Source organism: Nomascus leucogenys, chromosome 2 (genome assembly GCF_006542625.1).
Source record: "Nomascus leucogenys isolate Asia chromosome 2, Asia_NLE_v1, whole genome shotgun sequence".
Lineage (NCBI taxonomy): Eukaryota > Metazoa > Chordata > Mammalia > Primates > Hylobatidae > Nomascus > Nomascus leucogenys.
In genome coordinates this window covers 154,986,079-155,007,000 of record NC_044382.1, presented here as the reverse complement: position 1 = coordinate 155,007,000, position 20,922 = coordinate 154,986,079, and the positions used below count along the sequence as shown (strand labels likewise).

The 20,922-nt window shown below is 62.3% G+C and overlaps 3 protein-coding genes across 7 annotated transcripts in view; 2 read left to right on the top strand and 1 right to left on the bottom strand.

Annotated features, from left to right (window-relative positions):
- GALNS (galactosamine (N-acetyl)-6-sulfatase) overlaps positions 1-8,326 on the top strand; it is a 43,257-nt gene extending 34,931 nt beyond the window's left edge. For 2 of the 3 annotated variants that reach the window (XM_030820297.1, XM_030820289.1), the window contains 2 exons: positions 3,149-3,266; positions 7,522-8,326. In XM_030820297.1, coding sequence (XP_030676157.1) covers positions 3,149-3,266; positions 7,522-7,608 — 205 coding nt within the window. In that variant the 3' untranslated portion in view covers positions 7,609-8,326. Of the gene's footprint in view, positions 1-3,148; positions 3,267-4,609; positions 4,850-7,521 lie in introns of those variants that run through there. The other variant, XM_030820295.1, reaches the window with a different exon arrangement.
- Positions 8,327-10,193: 1,867 nt separating this feature from the next.
- Positions 10,194-12,686, top strand: APRT (adenine phosphoribosyltransferase). Of its 2 annotated transcripts, XM_004087465.3 has the most exons (5): positions 10,194-10,322; positions 10,504-10,610; positions 11,587-11,720; positions 11,995-12,073; positions 12,303-12,686. In XM_004087465.3, exons 1-5 carry the CDS (start codon positions 10,243-10,245, stop codon positions 12,443-12,445), a joined length of 543 nt encoding a protein of 180 aa, XP_004087513.1. In that variant the 5' UTR covers positions 10,194-10,242; the 3' UTR covers positions 12,446-12,686. The 2 variants fall into 2 exon arrangements, with proteins under 2 accessions (XP_004087513.1, XP_030676137.1); XM_030820277.1 differs by lacking the exon at positions 11,587-11,720 and having other exon boundaries at positions 10,194-10,610; positions 12,303-12,405.
- A 75-nt stretch (positions 12,687-12,761) lies between these two features.
- CDT1 (chromatin licensing and DNA replication factor 1) lies at positions 12,762-18,838 on the bottom strand. 2 transcript variants are annotated; one of them, XM_030820257.1, is made up of 11 exons: positions 18,466-18,838; positions 17,707-17,847; positions 17,476-17,612; positions 16,737-16,934; positions 16,506-16,651; positions 16,262-16,362; positions 15,707-15,895; positions 15,179-15,331; positions 14,900-15,101; positions 14,074-14,272; positions 12,762-13,152 (listed from the first exon to the last, which is right to left on the bottom strand). In XM_030820257.1, the coding sequence occupies exons 1-10, from the start codon at positions 18,688-18,690 to the stop codon at positions 14,109-14,111; spliced, it is 1,656 nt and encodes a 551-aa protein (XP_030676117.1). In that variant the 5' UTR covers positions 18,691-18,838; the 3' UTR covers positions 12,762-13,152; positions 14,074-14,108. The 2 variants fall into 2 exon arrangements, with proteins under 2 accessions (XP_030676117.1, XP_030676111.1); XM_030820251.1 differs by lacking the exon at positions 12,762-13,152 and having other exon boundaries at positions 13,879-14,272.
- Positions 18,839-20,922: the final 2,084 nt, after the last annotated feature.

The window sequence follows — 20,922 nt, the reverse complement described above, 5'->3', positions numbered from 1 at the left end:
CGGGGGTGCATGGCCCTGAGACCCTTGGTTTCAGCCTCTAGCCTCCGGAAAAGTGAGGGGCCAGCGTCTGCAGTTTTATTGTTTTAAGCCCCAGTTCGTGGTCATTTGTCGTGGGGGTGCCGAGATACAGAGACAGATACCCCCGGGGGACTCTGATCACCAGAAACCATGGGAGGCCTGGAGCTTGGGGCCTTGTAGAGCTGGAGGGGCCATCTGGGAGCCCCGTGCCCGCAGAAGTCACTGAGGAGCCAGTAGCCCCCTGGCTGGAAGGGCCGTCCCAGGGGGAGCACGGGGAGCAGATCGCAGGCCCGTTACACAGAACAAGCTGCTGGTCACACCGGTGCCCGCCACACCCCCCACAGTCTGTTCGCTCCAAGGACCACCCGAGGTTAAAGCCTTGATGGCTGTGCCCCCTCGCGTCCACTGGGCGTGATTGGCATCCACAGGGGGGTCCTCAGGGCCGCTGCTCCCCACCTGTTGCGTTTGCTGGAGCCCCTCCAGCCAGGCCAGAGCAGAGACACGGTCCCACCCACCACAGCCACCCAGCCGCACCCTCACAGCTGGAAAAAGCAGGGTTATTTTAAAGTAAACCCCACCCAGCCCCGCCCTCACAGCTGGAGAAGGCAGGGTTATTTTAAAGCAAACCGAGGCAGCAGGCAGAGCTTCCCCGAGGGGGTCACAAGGAGACCCAGCTGTCAGCCATGCCTTTGAGAACCACTGTCCCCGAGGTCAGACACCCATGACACAACCTGATTCACCCCGGGCTGCTTCTAAGACACAGACACACATGTCGCTTTGCCAGGAGCCTCTCTAAATTAAAGACGGGTGGCCGGTTGCCATGGTTCATGCCTGTAATCCCAGCACTTTGGGAGGCTGAGGTGAGTGGATCACCTGAGGTCAGGAGTTTGAGACCAGCCTGGCCTACATGGTGAAATCCCGTCTCTACCAAAATACAAAAAATTAGCTAGATGTGTTGGTCGGTCCCTGTAATCCCAGCTACTCGAGAAGGTGAGACAGGAGAATTGCTTGAACCCAGGAGGCGGAGGTTGCAGTGAGCTGAGATCGCACCACTGCACTCCAGCCTGGGTGACAGAGCAAGACTCCGTCTAAAAAAACAAAGACGACAGGGCCAGGCATGGTCCCTCACACCTGTGATCCCAGCACTTTGGGAGGCCGAGGTAGGAGGATCGCTTGAGCCCAGGAGTTTGAGACCAGCCTGGTCAACACAGCAAGACCTCACTGGTACAGAAAATAAAAAATTAAGGCCAGGCACAGTGGCTCACGCCTGTAATCCCAGCACTTTGGGAGACCAAGGTGGGCGGATCATGAGGTCAAGAGTTAGAGACCAGCCTGACCAACATGGTGAAACCCCGTCTCTACTAAAAATATAAAAATTAGCCAGGCGTGGTGGCAGGCGCCTGTAATGCCAGCTACTCAGGAGGCTGAGGCAGGACAATCGCTTGAACCAGGAAGGCGGAAGTTGCAGTGAGCTGAGATCGTGCCATTGCAGTCTAGCCTAGGTGACAGCGCGAGACTCTGTCTCAAAAAATAATAATTAAAATTAGCCAGGCATGGTGATCTACGGTCCCAGCTGCTCAAGAGACTGAGGCAGGAACATCGCTCGAGCCCGGAAGGTCAAGGCTGTAGTGAGCCGCCTCTCACCACTCCAGCCTGGGTCACAGAGCAAGATCCTGTCTCTAAAAAATACATGAGATTAAAGCAACAAGCCAGGCCGGGGCCTTCGGGGACACTCACCATCAGGAGGTGCATGTGCAGTTCTCGCTGGTTCTCAACCAGAAGTATTTGGCCACAGAATCCTGCAAAAACAGAAATGCACCCGAGACCCTCCTGGATTAAAAATGGACCCTGTGCTCAGGGACGCTGTGTGAAGCCCAGGCTGGGACCAGGGCAGGCATCTCCGCGGGCACCAACCGGAGGAGCCCTGAAGGACCCCAGCTCTCCTGGAGGTCGCCCTCTGCTGCAACCCCAGGGCTGAGGCCTAAGCAGGGAGTGGGTGGATCGAGCAGAAAGAGGCTGGGGCGGGTGGCCGGGGCTGGGGAGGGGGGCGCATCCCCGTCCCTGTTGCCTGCAGCTTCCGTATGAAACCCCATTTTTAGGGAAGGTTCTGGAGCAAAAAGCCAGTTCTCACAGCCTGCTGAGCATCCAAGGCAGACAGACTGGGCTTCAGTGGGTCCGGGCTCACCTCCCAGCAGGTGCTGGGCCTGGACAGGTGCTGCCATCAGGAGGGGAGCTGGCTCACCTGGTAACCCCGTCTCTAGCTTTGTAAGGAGCTGCCACACTGCCTTCCCGAGCGGCGGCTCTGGTGCATGTCCCCACCAGCAGCAATGTGGCTCCCGGCCTGGGCATTGAGAAACTCCAGCTTCAGCCACACTCTCGTGGAAGTTCCTCCCTGCATCTCCGCTATGGCAGCGATGGCAGGTGTCTTTTCATGTGGATGTTGTCGATATTAGAAGTGATTGAAAATGGTAAAAAGGCATCATCTCTGCAGGTGTCCTCGGAGCACGGCATGAAGGCGCCGTGGACCCTAGATTCGCAGCATCGTGAACTGCGGCCCTAACGTCGCGAAATGCGGTGCCTTATTGAGCTGTGTAATCGTATATTCGTGAAAATGAAAGGAATCCAAACACGCCGCATGCTTGCATTGGAATTTTAGAACCACAGATGCCGTTCCCCTCCATTTCCCACTTTTTTTGGCAATGGGATGATGTCGCTTTTGTAATCAAAGAAGTGTGTGTCATATTTGTAAATGTTTACGCAGTAGTGAGTGCTGGGGAGACCCACAGGCCCCAGCCCACACGTCCCAGGTCCTGGTCACAGGCAGAGACAGGATGGGACGGCTCTACTCACAGCCTCTCTGCCAGGGCTTGGCCTCCCGAGCCTTCATTTCCTCTCTTGCCCATGAGTCTGAGGGCAGAGAATGGCTCGGGTGCCTGCTGCCTGTCCTAGCGAGGCCTGGGGCCGCTACAGGCTTGAGCACGTGGTGCACAGTGACTGCCCACTGTGGTTCTCAGCCCATTAGACCTCTGCAGCCTCAGCCTTTCCAGGCCAGCCCCTCTCCGTCCTTCGCTGTCAGCCCCAGGCGCACTCCTGCAGCCACAGCCACGTGACCAGAGCTCTCTGTCCCCAGCTTTGTCAGCGCCGAGTACCAGGAGGCCCTCGGCAGGATCGCGTCAGTCGTCCAGCAGCACCAGGAGGCCTTGGTCCCCGGGCAGCCCCAGCTCAACGTGTGCAACTGGGCGGTCATGGTAAGTGGCTGGTGTGTGTGCGGCTGTCTCTTTGCCGGGGCTGCAGCCACCCACCCGGGGCCCCAGGATGAACTGTGGCCAGCACAGGGCGGAGGCAGGCGCGCTTCCCTTCCTCCGCCGGTGGTAAAGGCCCTTGTGCCTCCGTCACACACGGCGGCGTCCAGGGTTCAGGGGGCTGCAGCCAAGCAACTCGGGGACCAGAACAACGCTGCGCCAGGACAGCCACAGGTCCAGAGCCGGCCACCCGGGCCTCTGCCTGGCTGAGCTGAGACTGGGGAACTCCAAGGCCCCTCTCCTGTCCCCCGCAAGTGGTCACTGAGGGACAGCAGGGAGCGTGAGAGGGGCCGGGGTCCCCTGGTCCTCGACTCCCACACGGGCAGCTTCTCCTTGCGGGGGCCCTGTGATAACATCCAAACTCCCAGGCTCTGAAGGCACCAAGGCAGGAACGGCACTGCCCAGTGGGTCCCGGGTGGGCTGGTGCCCGAGGCAGGAACGGCACTGCCCGGTGGGTCCCGGGTGGGCCGGTGCCCGAGGCAGGAACGGCACTGCCCGGTGGGTCCCGGGTGGGCTGGTGCCCGAGGCAGGAACGGCACTGCCCGGTGGGTGCCGGGTGGGCTGGTGCCCGAGGCAGGAACGGCACTGCCCGGTGGGTCCCGGGTGGGCCGGTGCCCGAGGCAGGAACGGCACTGCCCGGTGGGTCCCGGGTGGGCTGGTGCCGGAGGCAGGAACGGCACTGCCCGGTGGGTGCCGGGTGGGCTGGTGCCCGAGGCAGGAACGGCACTGCCCGGTGGGTCCCGGGTGGGCCGGTGCCCGAGGCAGGAACGGCACTGCCCGGTGGGTCCCGGGTGGGCCGGTGCCGGAGGCAGGAACGGCACTGCCCAGTGGGTGCCGGGTGGGCGGTGCCCGAGGCAGGAACGGCACTGCCCGGTGGGTCCCGGGTGGGCGGTGCCCGAGGCAGGAACGGCACTGCCCGGTGGGTCCCGGGTGGGCTGGTGCCCGAGGCAGGAAGGCACTGCCCGGTGGGCCGGTGGGCGGTGCCCGAGGCAGGAACGGCACTGCCCGGTGGGTCCCGGGTGGGCTGGTGCCCGAGGCAGGAACGGCACTGCCCGGTGGGTCCCGGGTGGGCTGGTGCCCGAGGCAGGAACGGCACTGCCCGGTGGGTCCCGGGCGGGCTGGTGCGGTGCCCGAGGCAGGAACGGCACTGCCCGGTGGGTCCCGGGTGGGCTGGTGCCGGAGGCAGGAACGGCACTGCCCGGTGGGTCCCGGGCGGGCTGGTGCTGCACTGCTGCGACCCCAGGGCCCACCTGCAAGGTTCCCATTGTGCCTCCTTCACGCTGGGCCAGCCCCAGGGACCTTCGCGTCAGACCTGATCCCACTCATGGGCACCCAGAGCAGCACCTCCGTGCGGCCTGACAAGACCAGGCCTTGTTCACCTCCAGTAGAGAAACGGCCTCATCACACCAGCATCAGCCAGAAACACAAGCACAGACGTGCCTCCAAAGTTTCACTGAAGTCTGTGTTCAAGCCACAAAGGATGCGTCTCCTTGTCCAGCCCTGGGGCCGCAGCAGTCAGGGCCTCTCAGGAGCAGCTTTTCTGTCCCCTGCTTGGGGGTCCCATGGGGTGGTGTGTGGACGGCCAAGGCCTGTTTCCCAGCACAGCTGATGTGGGTCCCAGCAGGGCAGGCCTTCACAGCTCCTTCAGTTGGGACACATGCGGCGCTCACTCCAGTCGGCAAAAACGGGCCACACACAGGTCTGCAGTGTCGCTCCTGGGTGCCCAGAGCCCACCGAGCACAGTGGAGATGGCCGAGCCTCGAGGCCCCTGGGCCCCTGGGCCGTCGCTCACCTGTTTACACGGGCTGGGCGTGGCTGCCCACAGCCCCTGGATCCGCCGAGTGAAACCGCAGGATTCGGGAAGAGGGCCCCTCGGCAGCTGCAGACTTCAGCCTGGGCTCCTGCTGTGCGGGCAAAAAGGCCCAGTTGAAGCCTTTTTCCAGGGCCAGACCCGGCTGCAGCGTGGGAGCTGCTGGGTGCCCGCCGTGCCGTGGGAAGGAAGGTGGTGGCCCTGAACAGCCAGGGAGCCACAGCGTGGGCCGGCGCGTGTAACAGGAGAGCACCGGACATCGGGAGCACCTCCCAGCAGTGAGCACCATGGAGGGCAGATGGCCTTGTCCCTGCCCAGGGATGGTCCACCCTGCAGGGGTTCTTTAGGACTGGGCAGGGCCACCTCTGTTAGTTGTGGGGCGGGGGCGGGGTGCCTGGCAAGTTTCATAGGAAGATATTCAGGGCCATTCCTTCAAAGGGACCTGGGCAGCTGGCGTCCCCGCCTCTGGACTCAGTGGTGGAGCAGCCAGGTCCCTGTCTCAGGACCCCTGAGTCTCGGGCCCCGGGAGCCCAGGGCCGCCAGCCGTGGAGGAGCCCTGGCCTTCTGCCCTCCACACCCAATCCCAGTCCGTGCTGCTGGGTCCTTCTCTACGACCCAGGCTGCAGTGGCTCCCCGGGCGCAGGCCACACCAGCCATGGAGACAGTGGGCACAGGGCAGGGGAGGTGGCGCACACGGCCTGGCTGCCGCTGCCATCTCCTGGGCACTGGGGGAATTGCCCCCACCGCCACACCTGTGCCCTCTGCAGGGGGAAAAGTGGTGCCAACTCAGACCTGGCGAGCTGCGCCACTGGGGTCTGAGGGGCCCAGACGCCACCGTGAGCAGAGCCACGGGGGAGATGCACAGACACGCGTGTGAAGCCTGGAGGCCACTCGCCCTCCTCACCCCTTCCCTGCCCTCTGTCCCCGCCAACTCCAGGCCAGCCTCAGGCCAGGGGCTCAGTAATGTCTCTGGCACAGAGGAGACGGAGTCTGGCCACCTGGACCCCTGCTCCCGGGACAGCTGAGCAGCCTTCGAGAAATGCAGATCCCCCACCCGGACACACACACACCCTGCGGCTGCCTCTGCTGCCCCTGGAGTTTGGGAGCAGCTTCCTCACCCAAACCCACCCCTGCTCTGGTGGCCAAGGGGGCAGGGACACTCATGTGGCATCCCCGGCTGCCGCCCAGGGCTGGAGAGTGTCCTTAGTCCTCTGAGCAGCACCCAGAATCCAAAGTCTGTCCCAGGAAAGTGCCCTCAGGGCCATGCGGCATCTGACGTGGCACAGAGGTGGCCTGGACAGGGACACAGAATCATACTGCACTCATTTCAGCCAAGAAGGCTCCTCTTAGCGGCATAAGCCTCCCTTTCTGTTGCCAGGAAAAGTGTCCTCCCACCAAGCAAGGCTTCCACTAAGCGAGGCTGCGCTGTGAGGTCCACACACACCCAGGCGGTGGAGGGGTGCGGGCTCCGCTCAGCACCGCACTGAACTGAGCCCAGTGGTGCAGTAGGGACCGGCTCCTCCCTGGGAAAGCCTTCTTGAGAGGCTGAAGCTGCAGGAGAGGGTGATGAGTTGAGAGGCTCAGGGTGGGCCCTCCTGGGAGGACTGCCTGCCCTTTCTAACACCACTGGCCACACGGAGGCCCTCAGCCACTTGGCAGCTGCATCCCCCATACCCGGGACCTCCCCGCCAAGTTCTCATTCCTCCAGCGGCGGCCTTCAGAGCTGAGAGGCCGAGTCGAGAGGGCGCCATCTCCTGAGTTCCCATGATTCCGGGGGAGGCGTCTGTGTAGCTGCCCACCTGGACCGAGGTGGTCTCCACTGAGGCCAATGGGTTGGGAGTCTGGGGTTGACCTGGGCAGGGGACATATCAAAACTGCTCGAGGCCAAGCGCGGTGGCTCACGCCTATAACCCCAGCACTTTGGGAGGCCGAGGCAGGCGGATCATTTGAGGTCAGAAGTTTGAGACCAGCCTGGCCAACTTGGGGAACCCTTGTCTCTACTAAAAGTACAAAAATGGTTGGGCGTGGTGGCTCACACCTGTAATCCCAGCACCTTGGGAGGCCAAGGCAGGTGGATCACGAGGTCAGGAGTTCAAGACCAGTCTGGTCAAGATGATGAAACCCCATCTCTACTAAAAATACAAAAATTAGCCAGGCGTGGTGGCACGTGCCTGTAATCCCAGCAGCTGCTCGGGAGGCTGAGGCAGGAGAATCTCTTGAACCCGGAAGGCAGAGGTTGCAGTGAGCCAACATCGTGCCACTGAACTCCAGCCTGGGTGACAGAGCGAGACTGTCTCAAAACAGAACAGCAACAACAAAATGCTCGTTGCTGCTGGGTCCACAAGAGCTTGGAATAACTGCATGTTCTTTTTCTCAATTTTCATTTCCCAGAACTGGGCACCTCCAGGCTGTGAAAAGTTAGGGAAGTGTCTGACTCCTCCAGAATCCATTCCCAAGAAGTGCCTCTGGTCCCACTAGCGCCTGCGCGGACCCAGGCCAGGCCTGGAATCTCCGGTTGGCCCTGCAAGTGCCTGGAGGGAGGACGGCTCTGGCCTCGGTGCTCCCCCAACCCTGCCCAAGCCAGACAGACGGCACCTGCAGACGCAGAGGCCCTGCACAGCTCCACCTGCAGGACCTGACCCTGCAGACGCGGGGGGGCTGCACAGCCCCACCTGCCGGACCTGACCCTGGGGTGTGCTCGGCCTTCCTCGCCCACAGCGCCTCAGGCCTCAGACCTCAGGACTCTGCCGTCTCACGCCTTTGTGAACCCCAAATATCTGAGACAGGTCTCAGTTTATTTTGCCAAGGTTAAGGATGCGCCCATGACAGCCTCAGGAGGTCCTGACAACAGGTGCCCGAGGTGGCTGGGGATACAGTTTGCCTTTATACATCTTAGGGAGACATAAGATCAGTATGTGTGTGACGTACATTGGTTCAGTCAGACTTCCACTGAATACACGATTGAGTCTGGCCCAGTGAATCCGCATTTTTATGTCAACAATAAGGGAATGGAGCAATCAGATAAGCGTTTGTCTCAGGGGAGCCCCAGAGGGATGACTTCCAGTTCCGTCTGTCCTTTGTCCACAAGGAATTTCCTTGGGCGTTAATTATGAGGGAGGCGTGTAGCTTCTTATCATTGTAGCTATGTCATGTAGAAATAAAACGGGAAGCAGATTTGCCTAATTCCCTGCTTGACTTTTCTCTTGGCTTAGTCATTTTGGGGTCCGGAGATTTATTTTCCTTTCACACCTTCCCAGCAGCTGCCAAGGATCAGGCGCCCAGCTCCCGCTGCCTCCCGGCCGGCCTTCTCCGGAGCCCAGCGCCGCATTCCTTGCTGAAGGGCAGGACTCGGGGCTCCCTGCTGTTCCCACGCCAGCCCAACAGCCCGGGGTTGAAGGAGGCGACAGGGCCAATTCTGTGTTGAATCCTCCCTAGGCCCCTCCTCCAGTACGCGCCCCCCCCCCCACCTTCCCAGTCCCCCCTCGGGCCATCTGGGAGACAGAATCAGGAACAAGGAGGGGGAAGGCGGAGGCCTCCTGGGCTGGACGTGGACGGCTGAAGTGTAGCTCACACACTTGGACCGGTGGGGCTGGCTCATGTGGCAGCTTCCCCGGGGACGTGACGATGTCAGGGTCCGACATTTCCACCTTCCCTAGGGGTCTGGAGCCCAGGCCCCAGGCCTTGCCAGCCCTGACCACGGCACACTGCGAGGCAGCCGCCCCTGCCACGCCCCTCGGCATCAGAGGATGGGTCCCCCACCCACCCTGGAACCGGGGCCCCAGCAGCCGCATGCAGCCTCCGGCCTCCCCCTCCGAAGGCTCCTGGATGCTGCCTTCCACTGAGTGGGTTTTCCCTTCTGCAGTACCAGTCCCGCCCGAGGACTGGTACCCAGGGGGTTGTGTGAGGCACAACTCCCCCCAAACACAATTTCAGGCCAAAGCTGAATTGTAAAAGTTGCGAAATGATGGGCCGGGCGCGGTGGCTCACTCCTGTAATCCCAGCACTTTGGGAGGCCGAAGAGGGCAGATCACGAGGTCAGGAGATCGACACCATCCTGGCTAACACAGTGAAACCCAGTCTCTACTAAAAATACAAGAAATTAGCCGGGCGTAGTGGCGGGCGCCTGTAGTCCCAGCTACTCCGGAGGCTGACGCTGGAGAGTGGCCGGAACCCAGGAGGTGGAGCTTGCAGTGAGCCAAGATGGCGCCACTGCACTCCCGCCTGGGCAACAGAGGGAGACTCTTCAAAAAAAAAAAAAAGTTGCGAAATGAAGAAAAGTCTTGGAATAGAGCAGAAGGCATTTTAGCTCTGGGGATTTTTTTGAAAGGAAATTGTGTTTGGGGGGAGTTGTGCTTCACACAACCCCCTGGGTACCAGTCCTCGGGCAGCCAGGGGGCTCACAGCTCCCCACCCCCAAGGCTAAGGGGTCACCTGGCATCTGCAGGCGGACAGAAGGGCCTCTGCCCTCGCGGATGCGCGCCCTGGCCTGGCCACACCTTCCGGCCTCCCTCCCCCGGGTCCTGGCGAGGAAGAACAGCCTCAACGGCAGGGCCCATCCGCGAGAGGCCAGCGCCCCCGGCCGGTCCAGCCCAGGCCCGCCGCCTCCGCCCTGGGCTGCTCCCTCCGGGCCCTGCACCACCCTCCTGCTACTTGGACTGCTTCCTCCCGCCCTCCTCCACCCCGCGCGCCAAACTCCTGCGCGAGCGTGGGGATCTCGGCCAATAACGGAGAAAGGGCACGGCCCGTAAGCGCGCCAGGTGCGTGGGCGAGACCAGCTCACGCCCCTCCTCCAGCCGCCAAGGCCCCGGTCCACAGCTGCCTGGCTGCCGTCAGAGGCGCAGCCCGAGACAAGGAAGGGCGCCTTGACTCGCACCTTTGTCCGGTTCGAACGTTCTGCTCAGTGGTGCGTGGAATGCGAGAGCGTCTTAAAATCGATGGCGCCTTGGAGTCCATGAAATACGGTACATGCTTCCGGCGAGGGACGCCCCTCCCCGCGGAAGCCCCGCCCCTCACCCACGCTCCGCCCTCCGGGAGATGCCCCGCCCCTCGTGGCGGTCCCGCCAGTCCCCGCGCAGGCGCGCTCGAGCTGCCACTGGCTTTTCGCACGCGGCTATGGCGGACCCTGAGCTGCAGCTGGTTGAGCAGCGGGTCCGCAGCTTCCCCGACTTCCCCACCCCAGGCGTGGTATTCAGGTGCAAGCACAGGCCGCCCTCGTGGCGCCCCGACCTGCGGGCCTACGGATGGGAGCGCGTTGCCCGCGACCTCGGGACTGTCGGGCAAGCGGGGCGGGCGGGGCGGGAACCCTCGTCCTTCGCCCCCGGGGCCGCTGCCCTCCTTCGGCCCCGGCGTCACCAGGCCTGTCCTTGGGTCCAGGGACATCTCGCCCGTCCTGAAGGACCCCGCCTCCTTCCGCGCCGCCATCGGCCTCCTGGCGCGACACCTGAAGGCGACCCACGGGGGCCGCATCGACTACATCGCAGGCGAGTGCCCCGTAGCCGCGTCTAGGGCGCCTCCGCCTCCGCGCGCGCCGAGAGCAGCACGTGGGCTCTGCGCGTCTGCTTGGGGGAGGGCTTTCGGGGTCCTTCGGGGGCGCCGGGACGGGCGCCGTGCTTGGGGTCGCCTGGGAGGGGTTGTGAGGTTGAGCCCCCGAGGCCGCGGCGCTGTGCAGGCGCCCTGCCCGCAGGTTCCGGGTCCCCAGCCCAGGACAGGCGTGATCGAGTCTCCCTGGAGTGCCCAAGCTGAATCCACAGGGCCCAGCTGCCTTGTTTCTTGTTCCTTCTGCGAGCTGGTATTGAGCGCCTGCCACGAGCCAGGCCTTCCCTGGTAAAGATCACGGAATGCCCACCCAGGGAAGGGAGGCCTGGAGGCCTCCGGGAGAGCCCAAGAGGTAGCCCAGGGAGAACAGAGTGTTCCTGCCGGTCTTGCCTCTCCTAGGGTGTGACAGCCACTCCCTGGACACTGCCCTGAGGAAAGCGCCAGCTCTTGCTGGAGCCACAACACTGCCAGAGCCCCCTTCTCACCTCCTGCAGGAAGCCCTCCCTGCCCTCCTGCCAGGCTGGGGCGGGGTTTCCCTGAGCGTCCCCCAACCATCACAGCTCAGGGCACCTCGAGAGACTCCCTTTTTAGACAGAAGCCCTGGGGCAGAGCTGCCTTTGAGAGTAAGCTGAGGCCTGGCAGTTTTCTACCAGCCCAGTTACAGGTGGGCTGCTGAGCTCAGAGAGAGGGGCGGTGACTCCCCTAGGAACACACAGCTAAGAAGTGGTCCCTTAAAAGACAGACCCAGGTCTACACTCTGACCTGGAAGCAGCTCCAGGTAGGTGATGGGTAACATTCCTTAAATGGTGCACGTCACTGGCCTTTCAGCTGGGAGCCAGCCAGGTACCCCTTGCCACCGGCCAACCCTGGCCCCTGGGGACTCCCATGCTGCCCAGTCACTCCTGTCACTCACCCTGACAGGCCTAGACTCCCGAGGCTTCCTCTTTGGCCCCTCCCTGGCCCAGGAGCTTGGACTGGGCTGCGTGCTCATCCGAAAGCGGGGGAAGCTGCCAGGCCCCACTGTGTGGGCCTCCTATGCCCTGGAGTACGGGAAGGTAAGAGGGCTGGGGTGGCCAGAGGAAGGGCAGGGCCAGGCCACTGTGGCCATTCTCCCCCAACTCTAAAAGGCCTTACCAGGCATGTCAAGTGGAGCTGCTGTGGTTAGAGTGGCCTTGGGAGCTCAAAGAGGTTGAGACATAGGCTGAGCTCACACAGCCAGGTAACAGCAAGGTGGCGTTGGGGTCAGGGCCTAGGGTGGCAGCTGCCAAGCTCTGCAACAAAGCTGTTTTCTGCGGGAGGCTGAGGGCCACACACCACTTCCCACTCCAGGCTGAGCTGGAGATCCAGAAAGACGCCCTGGAGCCAGGACAGAGGGTGGTCGTCGTGGATGATCTGCTGGCCACTGGTGGTAAGGGTCTCCCCACAGCCAACTGCTGTGGCTCCAAGGGCCTGGTGGGAGTGGGACAGGACCTCGCTGGGTGACATGGGATACAGCTTATTGTTGTCCAGAGTGCGCCTGGTGGCCAGGCCGACACCTTCCTCTCCCCGTACCTTCCCCTCCCCAACCCAGGGGCTGGCCTGGAGCACCTGCTCTCTACAGCCCAGGCCAACTGGGGACCTCACCCTCCCATCCCCAGGAACCATGAACGCCGCCTGTGAGCTGCTGGGCCGCCTGCAGGCTGAGGTCCTGGAGTGCGTGAGCCTGGTGGAGCTGACCTCGCTTAAGGGCAGGGAGAAGCTGGCACCTGTACCCTTCTTCTCCCTCCTGCAGTATGAGTGACCGCAGGGCCTCCCAGCCCAGCATCTCCAGCTGGATCCCAGGGAAATATCGGCCTTGGGCAACTGCAGTGACATTTGCAGTCACCAGGGGCACCGGCTGCCCACAGGGAACACATTCCTTTGCTGGGGTTCAGCGCCTCTCCTGCGGCTGGAAGTGCCAAAGCGTGGGGCAAAGCTGTGTTTCAGCCACCCTGGACCCAGTTACACACAGAGGGAGAAGGCAGTAAACAGCTTTGCCACAAGAGCCGTCTCTTGTCCTCTGTTCCCCAGGACAACACCAGACTTCAGCTGTACTGTGGGCACGTGCTGCTTGGTGTGATGCCCAGCAGAGTCTGGCCTGGTTCTCACCTCAGGAGCTGGAACCCTCCAGGCACTGCAGGAAGAGGCCATGTGGGCCCATCTTCTAGGGGAGCAAGCGAGGGCTCGGGGGTAACTAAGTCTGTCAATGCAGGTCCCACCCTGAGGCGGCCGATGCTACTGAAAGGGCTCTTCTGCAGACCTAGTGGCTGTAAGCATGACTTTATTAGAGTTCAGGAGGTCAGAAGTACTGAAAGTCAGAAGTACTGAAGTCAAGGTGAGGGCAGAGGCCAGTCTCTTCCGGAGGCTCCAGGGATGTCCTACTTGTCCTGCCCAGCTTCTCCAGGCTGCCTGTATCAGGGGCAGGGGTGCATCTTCAAAGCTGGCTGGCTCTGGCCCTCTCGAAGGCTCCTGTGATGACATAGAGCACAGCTGGACGATTCAGGATCACCTCTCCAGTCTTTTTTTTTTTTTTTTTTTTTGAGACGGAGTCTTGCTCTGTCCCCCAGGCTGGAGTGCAGTGGCGCGATCTCGGCTCACTTCAAGCTCCGCCTCCCGGGGTTCACGCCATTCTCCTGCCTCAGCCTCCCGAGTAGCTGGGACTACAGGCGCCCAACACGCCGGCTAATTTTTTGTATTTTTAGTAGAGACGGGGTTTCACCTGTTAGCCAGGATGGTCTCGATCTCCTGATCCGTCGCTCCAATGCTCCGGCCTCCTCGGTTCACGCTCTGTCTCCTGGCCATCCTCCTGCATCCAGTAGCTGGGACTACAGGCAGCACCACACCGGCTAATTTTTTTTACTTTTAGTAGAGACGGGGTTTCACCATGTTAGCCAGGATGGTCTCGATCTCCTGACCTCGTGATCTGCCCGCCTTGGCATCCCAAAGTGCTGGGATTACAGGCGTGAGCCACTATGCCCGGCCTAGTCTTGAAATTCTTAATGACAAAAGTCACCCTTTGCTGTGGGAGGCCCCATATTCAGAGGTTCTGGGATTAGAAGGGATGGCCTCCTGCCACCCACACTACCCAACCCCGTATTGCCACAGAGCCCCCGTCACCCCCAGCCACACTCCCGACGGCCCCCCAGGGGGCGCTGGGATCTGGCTTCCCTTCCCTACCAGCAGCAAGGACGGAGGTGCCCACAGAAACCGGTTTAATGTGAATCCACCAGGTGAGCCCCATGAAGGGGCCCACCACCCACAGCCAGAGACCCTCGGGCTGTGCAGCCTGTAGCCCACATCGGCCTCTGGCCCTCAGGGGCACTGGGGAAAGGAAAACCAAAGTGCATCATGTTCATAAAAGAAAATGCTGGTGGGCCCAGGCCAGCGAACCTGAAGCCCACGTCTGTCCACAGTGGCCCCCAGGCTCACAGCCCCTCCTCAGCTCGTGCCTGGTGGGCCAGGCGTGCAGTAATATGGGTCAGGTCCGCAGCCTTGTCCAGCTTGACGTAGGTGTCGGTGCGGATGCGGTGGAGGCTGAGCCAGTCCGGCAGCAGCTCAGAGAGGAGCAGCAGGTGCTTCTCCATCTCCCCTGTGGGAGGAAAGGAAGACACTAAGGCTGGTGCTGGGCCCCAGCCCCACACGGGCAGCACTTTAAACCAGCCTAACCATCTAACCTCTGTGCCTGCCTGGTCGCCCTCAGAGCCCCATCACCAGGCCTTAGGGCAGAGGTGGTTCTGATCAGAGGCCCAGGTCTGGGTGGTGTGAACAGTGACCGGAGGGAGCCAGGCCTGCAGTTGAGGCCCTGTGAGGACGCACCGAGCATGGAGGCCGCCAGCCCATGAAAGCCCTGAGGCAGGGGGTGCCCTGTAGCGTCGGGACCCCCATGTGCTCAGGGCCTGGTGATCAGAGGCCTGGGAGGCAGTGAAGGGTGCATGTGGGGCCCCTTTTGACCAAGGACTGCAGGCAGTCAGGGAAACGGGCCAAAGCTGTGAGGGGGAAGCTGCCTCCAGAGGCTGCAGGTGTGGAGGGGCCGAGCGGAGGCTCAGCGGTGGCTCCGAGGAGGGCAGAACACCCAGGACACACCAGTGCAAGAGGCCAGCGCCCACTGCACATCTGAACAGATCAGTGACAGACACCCCTGGTCAGAAACCTGGGGAGACGGCTGCAGCACCAGGCAGTTCCACCGTACACACCCCTCACCCCGCCCTGCACATACCGGCGCTCATGACAGTGCGACAGCTGCCCACCATCCTGGCACAGGCCACCTCCATGCTGAGTGCAGGCTTGCGTTCGGACACGAAGACGCTGCGCAGCACGCGGGCCAGCTCAGGCAGCCGTTCTAAGCGCTGCAGCCGCTGCTCCTGCTCCGGGCACCGCGTCATCTGTGCCAGCTGCTTCTGTGCCTCCTTGGCTCGGATCTGCAGCAGGTACCGGAACCTGGTTAGTGGGCAGCAGGTCACCAGGCCCCCACTCGCCATCACTGGGGACGACTCACCCGCTCCAGCAGATCCTGGGACACGCCCTTCAGAGCGCTGGGAGAGGCTGCAGGCGGGGTGGCTGGTGGGGTAGCTGGCAGTGCTGGCCTGGGAGACCTGGGGCTGCTGGGTGCAGCAGAGCGCAGGGCCAATTGACTCAAGGCCTTCTCCATCTGCGGGAGGGACAGGTTGGAGCGGAGAGGTCACAAGATGCAACGTGCCCCAGGCTCTCTGCCCAGGAGTCCCCGGTATCTCTCAAGGCACAAGTTCACCCAGCACACTGGGTGGTCTCTGCTGGTCAATGCAGTGTCCCAGTGTGCAGCATCGCCTGCCCAGGCCAACTCCCCACATGGGGCTAGTGGCAGAGCCAGGCTTAGAGGCTGTAGCTGGGGACAGAGGGCAAATGCCACCAACTCTCTGGATCCCCCAGCCAAGGAGGAAGCCAGATGAGGCGTCAAGCTCATCGCCAAGGCTCCACCTCTTACGCCTGGGGTCAGGCTGGCCCACCCACCCGGGAGAAATGGGCTGCCCAAGCCTCGCAGCCTCACCCTGGGTGAAATCAGGTTGCGGGCCCGGGCCAGCACCTCCTGGGCAGTGGTGAGTTTCTCCGTGGCAGGTGGCTGGGGCAGCGCAGCCGGCTCGATGTCCGGCACTTCATCCACATTGAAGCGCGGGTGCCAGCGGGTCAGCTGGTCCTCCGGCACCACCATGGGGGGGCTCAGGGAGGCCAGGAAGGCCTGGGGAGAAGGAGTAGATGGGTGACCCTGGGCACATCTGAGACGAGGGCAGACTGTGTGAGGTAGGCCTGTCTATGCTTACGTCCCAGCCGGGCCCCCTCGGGCAAGTCACTTAGCCTCTGCCCAGTGCTCACCTTGGAGGGAGAGCACAAGGCCTCCCATGGTCCACACTCGCTGAACGCCTTGGGGACCTCCTCAGTGCCTGCGGCTGCACCCGAAGCACACCAGCCCTCAGCTCAGGGTGAACCCAGCCCAGTTCCATCCCGGGAGAAGCTGTGGGTAGCAGGGATGCTCCGAGCACAGGGTTAGGTGCTGAGGCAGTGCTGGCGCCACCACCTTCACACAGCAGGGCCGGGGGCCGCTCACCTTGTGGTGCTCCTTAACATGCTCCACCAGCTTCTGGCTGAAGATCTGCCGTCGCTGCAGGAGGCGCGAGGCCGTGAGCTGGGGGGCTGCTCCGTCAGCCTCTGTGGGACAAGTCCAGGCCTAAGTGCCCACCAGGCCACCCACCCATGACCAGTCCTGGGCCAGGTGCCCAGCGCCTCACACCCACCCTGGAAAGCGTGCAGGTCACAGATAGGGAAACCGAGGTCCCGCACCCAGCACTCACCCTGCTCCAGCAGTGGCTCGATGGTGAGCTGGTAATCTGACCTCTTGACACCATCCTTGAAGGTGGGGACGCTGCGCTCCTGGCGGAAGCGGTAGGAGGCCGGGTACACGGTTTTGATCTGGCCAACATTGCGCTCCTCAAAACGCCTATGGGAGGAGGGGCCGGCTCAGGAGGCAGGTCTGGGCCCATCCCCAGCTCCAGGACAGCCCCAGCCCACCCGCGGCCACTCACCTACGTATCATGTCCTGGACGCCCCGCTGGACCTTGGCAAAGGTGGGCGTCTCGCAGCGGTTGTGGAGCATGCCCACGATGGTGTCCAGGCTGCGGAACATCTCTGCCAGCACCTGGTACTTGTAGGGCAGCACGAGCCCCGGCAGGCCAGGCTGGGCCAGGGCATGGAAGCGCTGGTAGGCGGGCGCCTTCTCGCCACTGTCAGGGAGGGAGGAGCCTCATGAGAAGCAGTAGGCCCTACCCCTCCAACGCCACAGCAGGCCCCTCGGCCAGGGAGACCCTCCGATGGGGCCTGCCACGCCACACAGGACGGCTTTCGCGGCCCTTGCACACCCACCAGCACTGGCACCGTTAAGGGTAGCACTGGTGACGGGAAAGCCCGGCTCCACACCCCAGCTCTGCTGTGTCCATGCGGCTCCCCCGGGGAAGCTCTGCCCTCTTCCCCAGCCCAGTTTCGTCGGCTCTCAGGGGCAGAGGCAGACAACATAACAGTGCATCAGAAGCATTTGAAATCCGCCAGAGTCCCCAAGGCAGGAGCTGCCCCCCACAGGAGGGACCGAGGGCACAGGGCCAGCAGTGTCCGGGACCTTTTTCTCAGGGGTCTGGCTCCACGCCCTGGTGACCTCACCACCACCCTCCCTGGAAGGAGCAGACCTGGGCCTCTGACAGGCTCGCCCGGCCACGCCTCCCACCAACCCGTCCTCTGCCGGGGCCTCGTGGCCGCTCACCCAGCACTCACCATGGCTCCTCAGGGTGGCCCTCAGCCTCTGGGGTGCAGGACTCCACAGCATCCTGGGCACTGGCCTTCAGCGCCCGGACTCTTGCCCCCAGCTCCCGGGCCCGTTGCAGGCATGACGCAAGCTCAGAGATGGTGTCCTTCAGGGGGATCAGGGGACATGATGCCATCAGGCAGGCAGGCAGGCCGGTACCACTCAGCCCTCCAGCATCTGCCCCAGGCTCCGCCCCTCACCTGGTCTTGCGGGGATGTCAAGTGGGGCGGCTGACCTGCTGCGGGGGTGGATTTCTTTATCTTCTGGCCCAGAGAAGGGCAGGCTGGGATGTCTGGGGCGTCGGGGGAGTCAGGAGCCTCGGGGGTACTGGGGCTGGGAACCTGGTGGGAGGGACCCCAAGGGTGAACTCATGACAAGACCTGGTGCTCCTGGCTCTGCAGAGGACCCCAAAGGATCAGAAGCCGCTCTGAGTTAACTGGGATGGGCATGGCTGGGGGGCTTAGGGCTTCCCGTAGAAGGTGGTCTGTGCTAAAACTGGCCGGGGACACAGCCTTGTTCTCGTCTTCCGGGGCCGTTTCCAGGTCGGACCCCTACCCTGGCCTCGCAGAGAAGCTGGACTTCCAGCCCCATCATCAGATCCCGGTGCATGCCCCCCAGTGCCTCCTGCTCATCTCAGGAGCCAGCCAAGTCCCCAGTGGTGGCAGGGCGCCCCCAGGATCCCCCGACCTGTCCCAGAGTTCCCTGCTCTCCGCCCCGTCCCGTCCTCCGCGCCTCAGTTTCCCTGCCCCCGTCCCTCAGCCTCAGTTTCCCCGAGAGCTGCCCCCCGGGCCTCAGTCTCCCCGCCCCCAACTCCCCGGCCTCAGTCTCCCCGAGCCCTGCCCCCCGGGCCTCAGTTTCCCCGCCCCGGAGCCCCGGTCTCAGTCTCTCCGGGACCCGCTCCCCGGGCCTCAGTTTCCCCGCCCCCAACCCCCCGGCCTCAGTCTCCCCACGCTCCTCACCTCGTCCGCCGACAGCCGCAGCCTCCTGCGGGCCGGTGGCCCGGCCTGGTCGCGCCCGGGTGCGGCGGGCGGGCGGGCGCGCTTGCGGCTGCCGCTGGTGGCGGAGTCCGGGGAGCGGAGTGCGGGCCTGGCGGGGCTGGGGGTGCAGCAGGCCAGCTTGGGCGGCGCGATGCGGGGCCCGGGGCGGCGGCGCGCGAAGAAGTCGGTGACGCGGCGCTGCTCCATGGCGGCACAGCGCGCGGCGAAAGCACAGAAAGAAGGAAGGGAGGAAGGGGCGGGCGCGGTTCCCGCCAAATTTCCCGCGGGCGCCCTGGCCCCGCCCCCGGCGCGGACCGAACCATCGGGGTAGAGCACGGGGGGGGGCGGTGGAAACGGGACGGGGCGCGCATGCGCGCTGGTGGGCGCGAGGACCGGCTTGGCCGCGCGCATGCGCTGACGTGCGGGGGGAGGGGGGGGACGCGCCGGGGGGCGCCGTGGTGCGTGGGGCTTTAGCGCGGTCTCCGGATCTCGGGTGTGGCTCGCACTTTTCAGGGCGTGTCAGTGGGGCCGCTGGCTTCAGGGTCAGAGTCCAGGCAAACAGCAACGCGCGCCTGACAAAACCCCGGCGCCGCCCGGGGGAGCAGAGGACGGCGCGGCCTAGCGGGGCTGCAGGCTCGGGCTGGTAAAGGCGCTGCCCCCGCGGGCCGCACGCTCTTTATTTCTTTTTTTAAAATTATTTCTATCGACGCGGAGTTTACGTTGCCGGGTGGTCTCGAACTCCCCGGCTCAGTGATCCGCCTTCCTGGAACTGCCGCCTCCCAAAGCGCTGCGATCACAGGCGTGGCTTCCGCGCCCCGCGTTGCTCGCTCTTTGAAAGGGTGGATTTGATAATGTGAGTTATTTCTCAATCAAGCTATTACATGGAAGCAAAGAAAAGGGGCCCGGCGCGGTGGTTCACGCCTGTAATCCCAGCACTTTGAAAGGCCGAGGCAGGCGGATCACCTGAGGTCAGGAGTTCGAAACCAGCCTGACCAACATGGTAAAACTCCCTCTCTACTAAAAATACAAAAATTAGCCAGGCGTAGTGGCGGGCGCCTGTAATTCCAACTACTTGGGGGGGCTGAGGCAGGAGAATCGCTTGAACCCGGGAGGCGAAGGTTGCAGTGAGCCGAAATGGCGCCACTGCACTTCAGCCTGAGCGAAAGAGCGAGACTCCGTCTCAAAAAACAAAAAAAAAAAGGAAAGAAAAGAAACTGCCTTTAGCATGGCTGAGATTTTAAACTTTTAGTTCTTAAATCCTATAGCGCTCTTATCTGGGAAACGGCCTAGAGCGCGGGTTATCTGGAGACCCCGAGCCGCAGCTACTCCTTCCACAGACGCCAATAAGCAGGGCCAGGCGCAGCCCCGCGGAAGTCCCCTGCAAAGCAATGCGGGCCACCGGGGCCTGGAGTACTGGGAGGGAAGGGGACGCGGGTGGCGGAGGCCAGGGCTGAGAGGAGGGTTTCTGTTTTCCCATTTTCCAAGTTTTCTGTAAAAAGCATGAATTGTGCCTATTTTTTTTTTTTTAATTAAAGGAATAGAAACCGGTTTGATGATGCAACTGGTGCTTGCAAAATACCTCAAAAGTGGCCCGCACGGTGGCTCACGCCTGTAATCCCAGCACTTTGGGAAGTCGAGGTAGGCGGATCACTTGAGGTCAGGAGTTGAAGACCAGCCCGGCCAACATGGCAAAACCCCTTCTCTACAATAAATACAAAAATTAGCTGGACGTGATGGCAGGCACCTGTAATCTCTGCTGCTCAAGATCCCACCACTACACTCCAGCAGCCTGGGCAAGAGGGCGAGACTCCATCTCCAAAACAAAACACCTCAAAAGTGAGGAGGTTCATAAAGGGGGGTGGGGGCGTAGTGAGGCCTTTGTTTTCCATCTGTATTTAGGGGATCAGCACCTAGACCTGTGTTTTGCAAACAGCTGGTAGCAAATTTTATTGGGTCAAGAAATAAATATGGAATACTGAGACCCACATTTTTTAAAGCTACGTTTTGTTAAAAAGTTTTGTTTTGGTAAACGTGCTCTGGGCCACCATGCAAAATATAACTTTTTTTTTTTTTTTTGATCACCCAGGCTGGAGTGCAGTGGCACGATCATAGCTCACTGCAGCCTCCACTCCTGGGCTTAAAGGATCCCCCTGCCTTGGCCTCCTAAGTAGCTGGGGCTACAGGCGTGAGCCACCACGCGTGGCTAAATATTTGTTTTTTGTTTTTGTTTTTTTCTAGAGACGGCATCTCACCATGTTGCCCAGGCTGGTCTTGAACTCCTGGACTGAAGCGATCCTCCTGCCTTGGCCTCCCAAGTAGCTGGGTCTACCAGGCGTGATTCACCACACCTGGCCACACCACACCACACATTAAACAAATATCATGTATTTCTTCAGTCAAAACTGGTTGCAGTTTGGAACAGGAACTGACTTGGAAGGA

Coding starts and splice junctions, on each gene's coding strand:
- APRT (XM_004087465.3), top strand. CDS start 10,243: ATGGCGGACCCTGAGCTGCAGCTGGTTGAGCAGCGGGTCCGCAGCTTC. Junction 10,323..10,503: donor ACCCCAGGCGTGGTATTCAG/GTGCAAGCACAG, acceptor CCTTGGGTCCAG/GGACATCTCGCCCGTCCTGA. Junction 11,721..11,994: donor ATGCCCTGGAGTACGGGAAG/GTAAGAGGGCTG, acceptor TTCCCACTCCAG/GCTGAGCTGGAGATCCAGAA.
- CDT1 (XM_030820257.1), bottom strand. CDS start 18,690: ATGGAGCAGCGCCGCGTCACCGACTTCTTCGCGCGCCGCCGCCCCGGG. Junction 17,848..18,465: donor TGCGGCTGTCGGCGGACGAG/GTGAGGAGCGTG, acceptor CCCTCCCACCAG/GTTCCCAGCCCCAGTACCCC. Junction 17,613..17,706: donor TGACATCCCCGCAAGACCAG/GTGAGGGGCGGA, acceptor ATCCCCCTGAAG/GACACCATCTCTGAGCTTGC.